At 60.7% G+C, this 11,481-nt stretch overlaps 1 protein-coding gene across 1 annotated transcript; it reads left to right on the forward strand.

The window, feature by feature from the left end:
* Positions 1-2,862: 2,862 nt before the first annotated feature.
* LOC105469281 (charged multivesicular body protein 6) lies at positions 2,863-11,278 on the forward strand. Its single transcript, XM_011720143.2, has 8 exons — positions 2,863-3,015; positions 5,574-5,683; positions 5,776-5,863; positions 6,423-6,509; positions 8,051-8,116; positions 8,318-8,398; positions 9,493-9,547; positions 10,221-11,278. The coding sequence occupies exons 1-8, from the start codon at positions 2,953-2,955 to the stop codon at positions 10,274-10,276; spliced, it is 606 nt and encodes a 201-aa protein (XP_011718445.2). The 5' UTR covers positions 2,863-2,952; the 3' UTR covers positions 10,277-11,278.
* The last annotated feature ends 203 nt before the right edge of the window (positions 11,279-11,481 follow it).

The following is an 11,481-nucleotide window of genomic DNA, read 5'->3' on the forward strand; positions in this document are numbered from 1 at the left end:
CAAAAACAAAATTAGCCGGGCATGGTGGTGGGCACCTGCAGTCCCACCTACTTGGGAGGCTGAGGCAAGAGAATGGCGCGAACCCTGGAGGCGGAACTTGCAGTGAGCCGAGATCGCGCCACTGACTGCACTCCAGCCTGGGCGACAGGGTGAAAAGAGAGAGGTTTAATTGGCTCCCGGTTCTGCAGGCTGTACAGGCACAGCCCCAGCACCTGCTCAGCTTGCGGGGAGACCTGAAGGAGCTTTGACTCAAGGTGGAAGGTGAAGCGAGAGCAGGCATGTCACGTGGCAAAAGCAGGAACGAGAGACAGTGGCCAGACCTCATAAGACCTCACTCACCGTCACGATGACAGCACCAGGAGGGTGATGCTAAACCATTCATGAGGAAGCTGCCCCCGTGATCTGGTCACCTCCCACCAGGCCCCACCTCCAACACTGGAGATGATATTTCAACCTGAGATTTGGGTGGGGACAGAGGTCCAACCTGTGTCACTCACCTCTCAGGTCTGTGCAGAGGTCAGATGGGTCTTAGAGAATAATGGGGATTGTGGAGAATTTAATCAGTCGCAGTCATCCCAGTAGCTGCTGCCCCATCAGGAATATCTTTTCTACAACAACTGAACACACTCCCCTGGCACCTGGTACCCAGCTAGCGACTTGCCTAATGCTTTCTTCCCTCTATACCAGTTTGCAAAGATCAACAGAAGCCTTTGCTTTTACCAGACCTGGCCAACAGTACACCGTCACAGCTCCCCGACTCAGAGTGCCTGCCACAGATCTTCATCGCCCGGCGTCCTCGAACATCACACTGATCCACTGATGCATGCTCATCGGATCCGAGTGGAACAGCAAGGTTCCCTTGTCCCCCTCGCACGGGAACGGCTTGCCTCTTCAGTGCCCACTGCTCAAACCTCTGGGGGAGCATACAGACGGGCAGTGTCTAGCAGTGGATGCTTATAGCTCCGGAGGCCCCAGAGGGCGTGTGTTACAGGGTGCTCTTTTAGTTTAGCCGTCTGTAGGCGGCTTGTGTTAACCAGCTCAATTAGACCCCCTTCCTTATCACAAGGACAGGCTTTCTGAATCCCAGGTGCTTGCCTTGGTGGACCGGAAGTATCGGATCATGTCTGGGCCTGGAGAATGGGTGCAAGGTTTTATTGAGTGCAGGTAGCTCTCAGCAGACGGGGGAAGCCAGAAGGGGATGGCGTGGGAGGGATTTCCCCTGGAGCGGGACCACTGAGCAGCCCGGGCTCTCTCCGATCGTCCTGGACAAACTCCACCCCATTCTACGGCCAGTGGCCTCCCAGAGCAACAGCATGCTCTCCTCAACACCCTCTCAACGTCCAGCCAATGTGTTGCTCTTGATGTCCAGCCACTTGTGTGTCTGTCGGCTAGAGTCCTGGGGATTTTATAGGCACAGGATGGGGGCGTGGCAGGCCAGGGTGGTCTCTGGAAATGCAACATTTGGGCAGGAGAACAAAAATCCCTGTCCTCACCCAGGTTTGTGGGCACAGGCGGTGGGGGAATCCCTAGCCAGGGACCACGCCTTCTCTACCCAGCTCTTCCCCATGCATGAGGAGGAGGGAGTAGCAAGTCTTTTTTTTATCCCAATGTCCCCATGGACACCAAGGAAAAAGGACTGCAGATGTCTTAGTGAGACAAATCAGAGGGTGGGAGATGAACCCCACAAAAATTCAGGGGCCCCCTCACCTTCTGGAGTCCAAAGGTTTGGAACAGGTGATAATTATTCTCCTTTTGATGTTATTTGTTATATTTTTTGTAGGGACGGGGTCTTGCTATGTTGCCGGGCTGGTCTTGAACTCCTGGCCTCAAGCCATCCTCAGCTGAGTGCTTTTCTATGACACTTAGTGAACGCTGGGGAACCACAGCCAGGATACTCAGGCGGGAACCAGGGGCTGGAAGCGGGTGGCTTCTCCCTTTTATTCCTTATCCCCCTTCGCATGTTTCTTAGCCACCCAGGGAAGAATGCTTCTGTGGGGGACGCAGCCATGATTCCTTGGAAGGAGAAGTTGAGCCTGGCCATGCTGGGCTCCTCCTGGCACTGATCCACAGACAGGGAGCAGCGCAGTAGAAGAGGGGAGATCCCAGGGCTGAAAGGCTGAGTGAAGGGGCGCTGCTGGGTGCATTTCAGGGAACACTTTAAAGTGCCAAACGGCCAGGCGTGGTGGCTCACGCCGGTAATCCGAGCACTTTGGGAGGCCGAGGCGGATGGATCACAAGGTCAGGAGTTCAAGACCAGCCTGGCCAATATGGTGAAACCCTGTCTCTACTAACAAAAATTAGCCAGGCGTGGCGGCAGGCACCTGTGGTCCCAGCTACTCAGGAGACTGAGGCAGCGAAATCACCTGAAGCTGGGAGGCAGAGGTTGTAGTGAGCCGAGATCGTGCCCCTGCACTCCACCCTGGGCGACAGAGCAGGACTCCATCTTGAAAAAAAAGTAAAAAATAAAAAGAAAGTGCAAAATGTTAGCTATCACATCACTAAATGCAGCATTTTGTGTTCAGAACCAGTGGGGGCAGTCATTCCTGCACAAGATTCCTGAAAGCCTGAGGAGCCTGAATTATGTTAATCTAAAAGGATTCCATCTAATTAGGAGAAAAGAAATTTTCCCCTTCACCTGCACCAGAAGGGTGCACGGAAACACGTCATTTAGAACATCCCGGGCCCTAACATCCAGGTATCCGTGCCACTTCTCTGTACGGGTCCAAGGAGGCCGCGGTGTTCGCGGCGGTCGCCAAGACCGGCGGGCTGTGGTTTCGAACCCGCGGCAACGGCGCGCGGCCGGGGGAGGTGCTCGGACTTCGCGTTCCGCGGCGCCTGGCCCGGCGCGGCCGCCGTAGCGGGAGGATCCGAGCTACGGTGGCCGTGAGGCGGCGGTAGCGATTGGACTCGGTGGGGCCGGGGCCGGGGCCGGGGCCGGGGGCGGGCGCCGCCATGGGCAACCTGTTCGGCCGCAAGAAGCAGAGCCGTGTCACGGAGCAGGACAAGGCCATCCTGGTGAGGACCCGGGCCCGGGGCCAGGGCCGGGGCGGGCGGCGGGGCCGGAAGAGCCCCGCGCCCTCGGCCCCCCCGCGTTCGGGTGGGGAAACTGAGGCGCGGCGCGCAGCCGGGCCACTCGGCCTCTCCGCCCTGCGTCCTCCTCGCCCGCGGGGCCTCGGGCCGGGGTCTCCTGCGCGGCGCCGTGGCTGCCGACTTCCCCCGGGCCCGCGCGTCCGCCTCTGCGAGCCCCGCCGGGGTGGGCGCGGCCGGTGACTGCGGGATTCGACGCCGGCGTTCGGGGCTTGGCCACAGCCTGGCGGCCTGGCCGTGGGGTCCGCGCGGCGCTGGGCTTTCCCTGGCTCTGGGCCCGCAGGAGCGGGTCCCGGCTCTCCCGGAGTCGCTGCCCCCGCCCACGTCCCTCGGCTCATTTGCCGCCTGGTGCCCTGGGCCGGAGCCCCCTCGGTGCTCCCGGCTTCGCGAGGCCGTGCGGGGCCATCCCCTCTCCCTCGCCCCATCCAGGCCAGGACTGGAAGGAAGTCTGCCCTGGTCCGAGGAGCGGCCGCCAGGTGCGCCGAACGCCTGCCGGGGTCCTGCCGGGTTTCCGCAGCGCCTGGGTGCAGGACCACCGTGTTACCGTGTTTGGCGCGTTTGTTTGCGGCGACTCCAGACTGACTCCCCGGGGCACAGCCGGGCCGGTGGTGGTGCCTGTTCCCATGTGAAAGTTAGCTTCTGTAGGATAAGGAATCGCTTGGCATGTCAGGGACACGGCAGGTTAAGAATAGTCCATTTTTGTAACGGGATAAACGTGTCATGAAAGAGACCCCGAAATGGGAGCAGGGCTAGCTTTTTCGGATGCTTTCTTTTCTAAATTTTGTGCAACAGAAATAATTTTATACTAAAAGAGAAGTGAATGCAAATGAAAAAGGGGATCTTACCTTGGCATCTGAGTTCATAAGCTATGAAAAGAAACAACGGGCACGTTTGTCCCTGGAGAAGATGGGCAGAGCACTGGGCACCGTCCCGAGCTGCCTGTAAGACAGCTGGGCCCAGCCTCCATCGTCCGCCCTCCACCTACCCTGGCAGCCCCAGGGCACTCCCTCCCCTCCCTTTAAGGACTCAGTTCCGGTTTCTCTTCAAGCACTTGCCAAGCACTTGCCAGGGGCCACTGTGGGCTCTTGGCTGTGCAGACCCGTGTTCCCGGCTGCCGTAGGTCTCCCCAGGATTTTGGGTGCTTGGGAACAGCATCCTTAGCACACAGTAGCACAAATGATTGCTTTTTTTTTTTCTGTTTTCCTAGGATAACAGGTGTTCCCCATGCAGCCTGTGACCCTCCACTGAGACCTCGTTTTACAGGAGGCAGCCTGGCCACACCTTTGGCCCCTGGGTCTCCCCAGCAGTGGGGCTGGGCAGGGGGCACCTTTCACTGTGGAGGACCCACAGGTCTTGGCACTGTGGAGCGGAGACTCCGAGGGTGGAGGGAGCACTCTCTTCCTATGCAGAGCCTCAAAGAGGCACACAGTCCCTGACCCAGCTAATTCCCCTCAGCCTCCTGCCTTAAGGCCATAATCCCTCTGCCTGCATGGGCTTACCATTGTCTGAAGTGATGACGTTTGGAAAACTCAAGGGCCTGATAGGGCAGGACTGGCTGAAGTTCCTCAGTGGCCGAGTGCCCGCTCTGGGGCGGCGCACAGATGAGAGGCGGTCAGCGGGGCCGCGGGGCACATCACCGAGTGCGTGTCCCTGCAGCTGAACGGTTGGCAAAGCGGCAGGGAAGCCACAGGCACCTCATGTGGCTGAAGCCCAAGGAGAGATGCTGGGGGGATGTCTGAGTCCTATCCTGGCCGTGTGGCTGCTGGCACTTGGGTACTCACTACCTGCATGTTCTCGAGTCAGAACCTTTTTTTTTTTTTTTTTTCCTCCGAGATGCAGTCTCGCTCTGTCGCCCAGGCTGGAGTGCAGTGGCACAATCTTGGCTCACTGCAAGCTCCGCCTCCCGGGTTCACGCCATTCTCCTGCCTCAGCCTCCCAGGTAGCTGGGACTACAGGCACTGTCACCACACCCAGCTAATTTTTTTTTTGTTGTATTTTTAGTAGAGACAGGATTTCACCGTGTTAGCCAGGATGGTCTCGATCTCCTGACCTCGTGATCCGCCCGCCTCGGCTTCCCAAAGTGCTGGGATTACAGGCGTGAGCCACCGCGCCTGGCCGAGTCCGAGCCTTTGAGGTCCTGGCAGCTGCTCCCTGACCTGAGCCCAGAGCGTTCGTACCGCTGGCAGGCAGGCTCGAGGGTGGACCCACGGCAATGCCGCGGCGGTCCTTCCCATCCCTGTGATGGACTGTGGGGTCCGGGTGGACCCTCTGGTGGGACCGCCCCATGCGTGGCAGGATGTGGAGCAGTGTCCCTGGCTTCCACCCCCCAGATGTGTCCAGACAGCACCACCTGTCCCCTGGGAGACAACCCTGCCCCATGAAGGACACTCGTGGAGGGCCGCCTGGCCTCCGTGTCCGGCGCTCAGTAGCACGGCCAGGGCCTGCAGCGTGGGCTCGGTGACACCAGGCCCGCTCTCTTTTGGCAGCAACTGAAGCAGCAGCGGGACAAGCTGAGGCAGTACCAGAAGAGGATTGCCCAGCAGCTGGAGCGTGAGCGCGCCCTGGCCCGGCAGCTGCTGCGGGACGGCAGGAAGGAGTGAGTGGGCCCGGGCAACGTGGGCACCCTGTCGGCTGGGGTGGGACGCCGGGCAGGGCCACAGAGGGTCATTCTTGGGCTTCCCTCTGCAGACGGGCCAAGCTGCTGCTCAAGAAGAAGCGATACCAGGAGCAGCTCCTGGACAGGACAGAGAACCAAATCAGCAGCCTGGAGGCCATGGTAGGTGGCCGGGTGCTTCGCCCTGGGGTGCAGGTGCAGCTGGAGGCCGCTCTGCCCGGCTGCATGGACATCGGAATTTCTCCCGAGAGCGGAAAGCTCCTCCTCTCAGATTCCTGGGGCTGAAGCTGACCTGAAGTGGGGCGGGGCTGGAATCCTGGGGAGTCTGCCAGGAAGCTAATGGTCTTAAGGGGCTGGGGGGCAAGTTGTCTCTCGCAGGACTGAGGTGGGGAAGGCTGGGCCACGCCTGGGTGATGTGGGTAGGTCAGGGGTCTGCGTGGGGGACTGAGTGTCCCTGGCGTTAGGGACCCGAGCGGCGTGGTTCTGCTCCTGGGTAACCAGAGCTACTAACTAGCAACCAGCGGTCCCGAGTGTCTCCCCGGCACCTTCTCCGTCCTGCGCGTTGCCACCTGGCAGCGGGAGAGGACAGGGAGGAGCAGGTGTCAGGAGTCGCCCTCACGCCCGGCAGCACCCGCCCAGCATGGTGTGAACCCTGCCCCTGGGCCAGGAGGAGGGCATGCCGGATCCTCAGCACCTGCGTCTGCTCTGGTTTCCTTTTCAGGTTCAGAGTATTGAGTTCACCCAGATCGAAATGAAGGTGATGGAGGGGCTGCAGTTTGGAAATGAGTGTCTGAACAAGATGCACCAGGTGGGTCTCTGCAGGGCCAGGGGCATCGAGGCGCGGGGAGCCCAGTGGGGCTGGAGTTGGGGGTAGGGTGGGGGGCTTGTCCCACGGTGTTTGTGTCAGACACAGGCCAAGAGGCTGGCAGGAGAGATGTGTCAGGTGCTGCCAGGCAGGCAGGGATGCAGTGACCTGAGGGTGGGGTGCAGCACAGGCTGGGAACTGTGGGAACTGTGGGAACTGGGTCCCCAGGCGCTGAAGTGACATAGAGGGGAAGTCTGAGGGTAGGGAGGGGTCCGGCAAACTAATCACAGAAGGCTTCCTGGAGGTGGTGGGGCGTGGTGGCTCACACCTGTAATCCTAGCACTTTGGGAGGCCGAGGCAGGCAGATCACGTGAGGTCAGGAGTCTGAGACCAGCCTGGCCAACATGGTGAAACCCTGTCTCTACTAATAATACAAAAATGAGCCAGGCGTGGTGGCAGGCACCTGTAAACCCAGCTACTCAAGAGGCTGAGGCAGGCCGGGCGTGGTGGCTCACGCCTGTAATCCCAGCACTTTGGGAGGCCGAGGTGGGCGGATCACAAGGTCAGGAGATCGAGACCATGGTGAAACCCCGTCTCTACTAAAAATAGAAAAAATTAGCCGGGCGCAGGGGCGGGCGCCTGTAGTCCCAGCTACTCGGGAGGCTGAGGCAGGAGAATGGCATGAACCCGGGAGGCGGAGCTTGCAGTGAGCCGAGATTGCGCCACTGCACTCCAGCCTGGGCAACAGAGCGAGACTCCGTCTCAAAAAAAAAAAAAAAAAAAAGAGGCTGAGGCAGGAGAATCACTTGAACCGGGAGGCAGAGGTTGCAGTGAGCCGAGATTGTGCCATTGCACTCCAGCCAGGGCGATAAGAGCAAAAAGAAGGCTTCCTGGAGGAGGTGAATACTGGCCTCGTCTCAGGCCGGGCATGGATGTGAAGCCCAGCGTGGCCATACCACGTTCCCCTACCAACCCCATCACACTGCTGACTTGGGGGGGCCAGTGGGTGGGGCTCGTTGGGGACTCACCTGGCAGGAGGTCTGGCTATGCCACTTTTCCAAGTGTCTGGTGAGTACTGGTGGTGTGTGCTGGTCAAGCACAAGTGGCCCTTTGACCTTGCCACTCAAATCAAGTCACCTGCCCAGAATGTTCCACCTGTTGCTTATTTTTACCTGTGGCTGTGAGAGCTGACTCAGGTGTGAGAGGGGCAGCGGGCATCAGAGCACTGCAGTCGTGGCCTCTGAAAAGACTCATGGAACAGCTTCTGTGGCCTCAGGACGGGGCCATGCCTGGGACACGCATGGCTTGGCCTCATTTAAACAGAGACAGGAGCTGGGTGTGGTGGCACGCACCTGTAGTCCCAGCTACTCGAATGGGTCACTTGAGCCCAGCCTGGGCAACACAGCCAGACCTTGTCTCTGAAAAATAAATAAATAAAAATAAACAGGGGCGAGGCCGTGGCCCTGAGAGCCCAGGAGGCCTCTGTCGGGGGTCTACGATTGGCCCCACCCACAAGAGTCAACACCCGTCACCCTCGTTCACAGGTGATGTCCATTGAAGAGGTGGAGAGGATCCTAGATGAGACGCAGGAGGCCGTGGAGTACCAGCGGGTAGGTGGCACCCTGACCAGCCTGCCCCCAACTGTGGGAACCCACAGGGCCACCCTCTGTCCACCCCTATGTGGGCCAAACTGTCCCACACCCTACAGCGGCCACCTTCTCTCAAGGGGACGAGACCCAGCCACAGGCCGTCTCCTTCCTCCATGAGGGGCCTCCTCCTCGCTGCTCTCACCACCACCTGTCCTTTTGCAGCAAATAGATGAGCTCCTGGCAGGAAGCCTCACTCAGGAGGATGAAGACGCCATCCTGGAGGAGCTGAGCGCGATCACTCAGGTAATGGCCCCTCAGGACTGAGCAGTCACTCGGGCGACAGGACCCCCGGGACTGAGCAGTCACTCGGGCGATGGGACCCCCGGGACTGAGCAGTTACTCGGGCGATGGGATCCCCAGAGCTCAGACCCCCAGTAGGCCCTGCCCGTGGTGATCCCGTATGTGGTGTCCCTTAAGTCAATAGTCTGGGGTTTGTAACTAGCTTTCTACCTGAGGTGACTTGGTTTTCAGGGTTGCTCACCTGACAGTCTGGTGCAGGCAGGCTGGCCCGTGCCCTGGACGGAGCTGGGAGGCTGGGCCTTCCTGGTGCCTCGGCCCCTTTCTATGCCTGGCTGTCACGGATGTGGTGCTTGATTCATGGGCTGGCTTTCCCCAGCCGTGGCTGCTGACTCACGCCCCACGCAGGCCCTCGCCATGGGGGCCACGTCCTGGCCCCACGCTCACATCCAGGCTCTGAGTTCACTCCCCGACAAAGGGGTTGTCCTCTCTGTGGGCCCCTGCCTCAGTCTGCCAGATTCTCATGGTGCTCCCAGAGCCGGCCTCTGCCCCAGCCCTGCTGCCAGCTGCCCCAGTGCTTTGGTGCTGTGTGGCCCGTGGTGCGCTGCGCCCACCTGCCTGCTCAGTTACTTTCTCCTGAGGGTCCGAGTCCTCGGGGGCCTCCAGGGCAGGCCAGTTGAGAGGCGGAAGCACCGTTGCTGGCTTAGGCAGCCAGGCTTTCTGGGACAGCATTGTACCACGGCCCGCCCCACAGTGGTGGACACCAGCGTGACCTGGGTGTCTGTGTCACCACCCCTTGGTCCCTGAAAGCCAGTGTCTCTGGGGTACACCCAGGATGTGGCCACCTTACGGCCCCTCAGGGCCTCAGGGTCTGTTGGGAGGAGCCTCCATGGTGGCAGCCGCATCACCTCCCAGGGGATTCTGGTGGTGCCAGAAGCTGGGGCGGGTGCAGACTTGGGTCTTCTGAGCAGCACATTCCTGTCCGCTTTAACTCCAGCTGACAGCAGCTGACTGACAGGATCCGTGTACTCTCACGGAGGCCCAGGAAGCCCGGGGCCGACCTGTCACCTGCTCATGGCCTTACCCTTTGCTTCTTGCAGGAACAAATAGAGCTGCCAGAGGTTCCCTCCGAGCCCCTTCCTGAGAAGATCCCAGGTATTTCCATGCTTGATTCTTTTGAATGGTTGGAATTCACAGGAGAACAGAGGATTCTAGAAGGGAGCAAGACAGAATGCTCCCAGCCCTTCCACTTGTCTGAGGTCGTCCCGGCCTTCCTGGGCCGTGGGCGAGCCCTGCGTGCCTGGCTATGTGGCTCAGGGGCGTGTGTGCCTGGCCTTGGGGTTCGGCTTGGGTTTCCCAGGGGTTGGGTAACTGGGTAACCTCGTAAGAGAGCCATACCCCATTCCAAGAGGCACATTCAGAAATCGGAACTGGGAAAGGCTTCTTTAGCAACTCCAGCTCATTCCCAGGGTCTAGCCCAGGATTAGCCGTCAGCCAGGTATGGCTCTCCCCGTGGCACTGCTCAGCCCAGGCTCTCCACCCTGCCCGCTGGGAACCTGAGTCTTTAGAATCATCCATCCACATTTGTTCTGTTCCTTTACCCATCTTTGGGGCTCTTCTCTCTGGGGCCCACTGTCCCGTGTCCCTGGCCCCGTCTGTCAGCCCCATTGGCTTCCTGTTTGTCACTTGCCTCCCCCAGAGCTGGGCGTGCCCTGCCGTAGTGCGAAGCCTCCTGAGCTGGCCCTTGCCACCCCTGTGGCCTCGTTCCTCCCTGGAGGTCTCTGCCTGTGGGTCTTTGGCATGTCATAAACATCTGTTTCCTCCACAGAAAACGTCCCTGTCAAGGCCAGGCCCAGGCAGGCGGAGCTGGTGGCAGCTTCGTAATGTGGCCTCCTCTTGCGGGACTCGCGGGGGTGCCCCAGGGACTGTGGCCCACAGAGAGTTTGGGTCATCGCCAGCCCCTGACCGGGTTCCCTGGAGCCCAGCGCGCACGGTGCTGAGCAGAGCCACAGCCACGCAGGCGCACGTGCAGGAGGACTCCAGAGTGTCTCCTGGCGACCTCGAGCCTGAACGCACTCAGGCGCCACCGGCCTGCTCTCGTTCTGGATTAAACCCTCGGCTGAGCCCAGCTTCTGCCGGTCGTGGCTCCCCCGGCGGCCGTGGCCCAGGCCCGATGCCTCTGGTGCTGTTCCCCTGCAGTCCCAGCCCCCCGCGTGGCTCGCGCGTCTGTGAGGAAGACACCTCCAGACCTTGGGGTCCCCGCACTTCCTCTCGCTCCTCGCTGCTCCCATTCGCTGGTGCAGGCTTCCGTTAAGGGGCCTCTCCCTTGGCCTGGCTTCTGGCGCACCTCAGCTTCCCTGCTGGTGGGCGGACCCCAAGGAGACCAGCATGTGCTGAACCTCTCCGTGCCTCTGCCTCCGCGCCCCAGACGCCCACCTCCCGTTTGAAGGTGGCCGACCAGGGGTGTTCTTGCTGGATTGACAACACCTAGAGCCCCGACTCCCTGCTTGCCACTCATGGCTCTGTCCACCAGGGCTCAGCCCGGCTGCGAAAGGACCTCTGATGCTCGGGAGACGCTGCTCCAGCAGGTGCAGCCCCTGAAGTTTGTCCATGGGGGTCCCTGCGGCTGGAGCTCATGGAACTGCGAGACCCAGGACCCTCCTGCTCTGCAGGCCTCTGAGCCACCAGCAGCCAGGACTGGAGCCACCAGCAGCCAGGACTGGAGGCTGTGGGGCATGGCGTGACTTCTCGTGCACAGGGCTGGTTTGGTTATGAGACGATCTCGCTGGGACTGCCCCTGCCTGTGGAAAACCACAGGGACAAAGGGAGCCGCCATCTCGACCCCCAAACAGGCCAGCCCGTATTAAAGTTGGCCCTGCACGCCCACTGCCTCGTGGACTTGGGTGCAGTGGGCACCTAGGCGTGGCTCCCTCTGTGGGAGTGTGGGTGGGTTTGTGTGGCCCCTCCCCCATGGTGACCCTGACCGAAGCCCAGCCCCTTGACCGACATGGGGACGCTCACTGGAGGGCGCCTGCCCAGCCAGGCCAGGCCTGGGCTCTGCACATGTGAGATGGAGGCTCTGGGCCCTG

This window comes from Macaca nemestrina, chromosome 17 (genome assembly GCF_043159975.1).
Source record: "Macaca nemestrina isolate mMacNem1 chromosome 17, mMacNem.hap1, whole genome shotgun sequence".
Classification (NCBI taxonomy): Eukaryota; Metazoa; Chordata; class Mammalia; order Primates; family Cercopithecidae; genus Macaca; species Macaca nemestrina.

Excerpts from the sequence above, each read along its gene's own strand:
- LOC105469281 (XM_011720143.2), top strand. The coding sequence starts at position 2,953 with ATGGGCAACCTGTTCGGCCGCAAGAAGCAGAGCCGTGTCACGGAGCAG. Across the intron at positions 8,399-9,492 it reads AGCTGAGCGCGATCACTCAG|GAACAAATAGAGCTGCCAGA; the intron begins GTAATGGCCCCT and ends TGCTTCTTGCAG. Across the intron at positions 9,548-10,220 it reads CCTTCCTGAGAAGATCCCAG|AAAACGTCCCTGTCAAGGCC; the intron begins GTATTTCCATGC and ends TTTCCTCCACAG.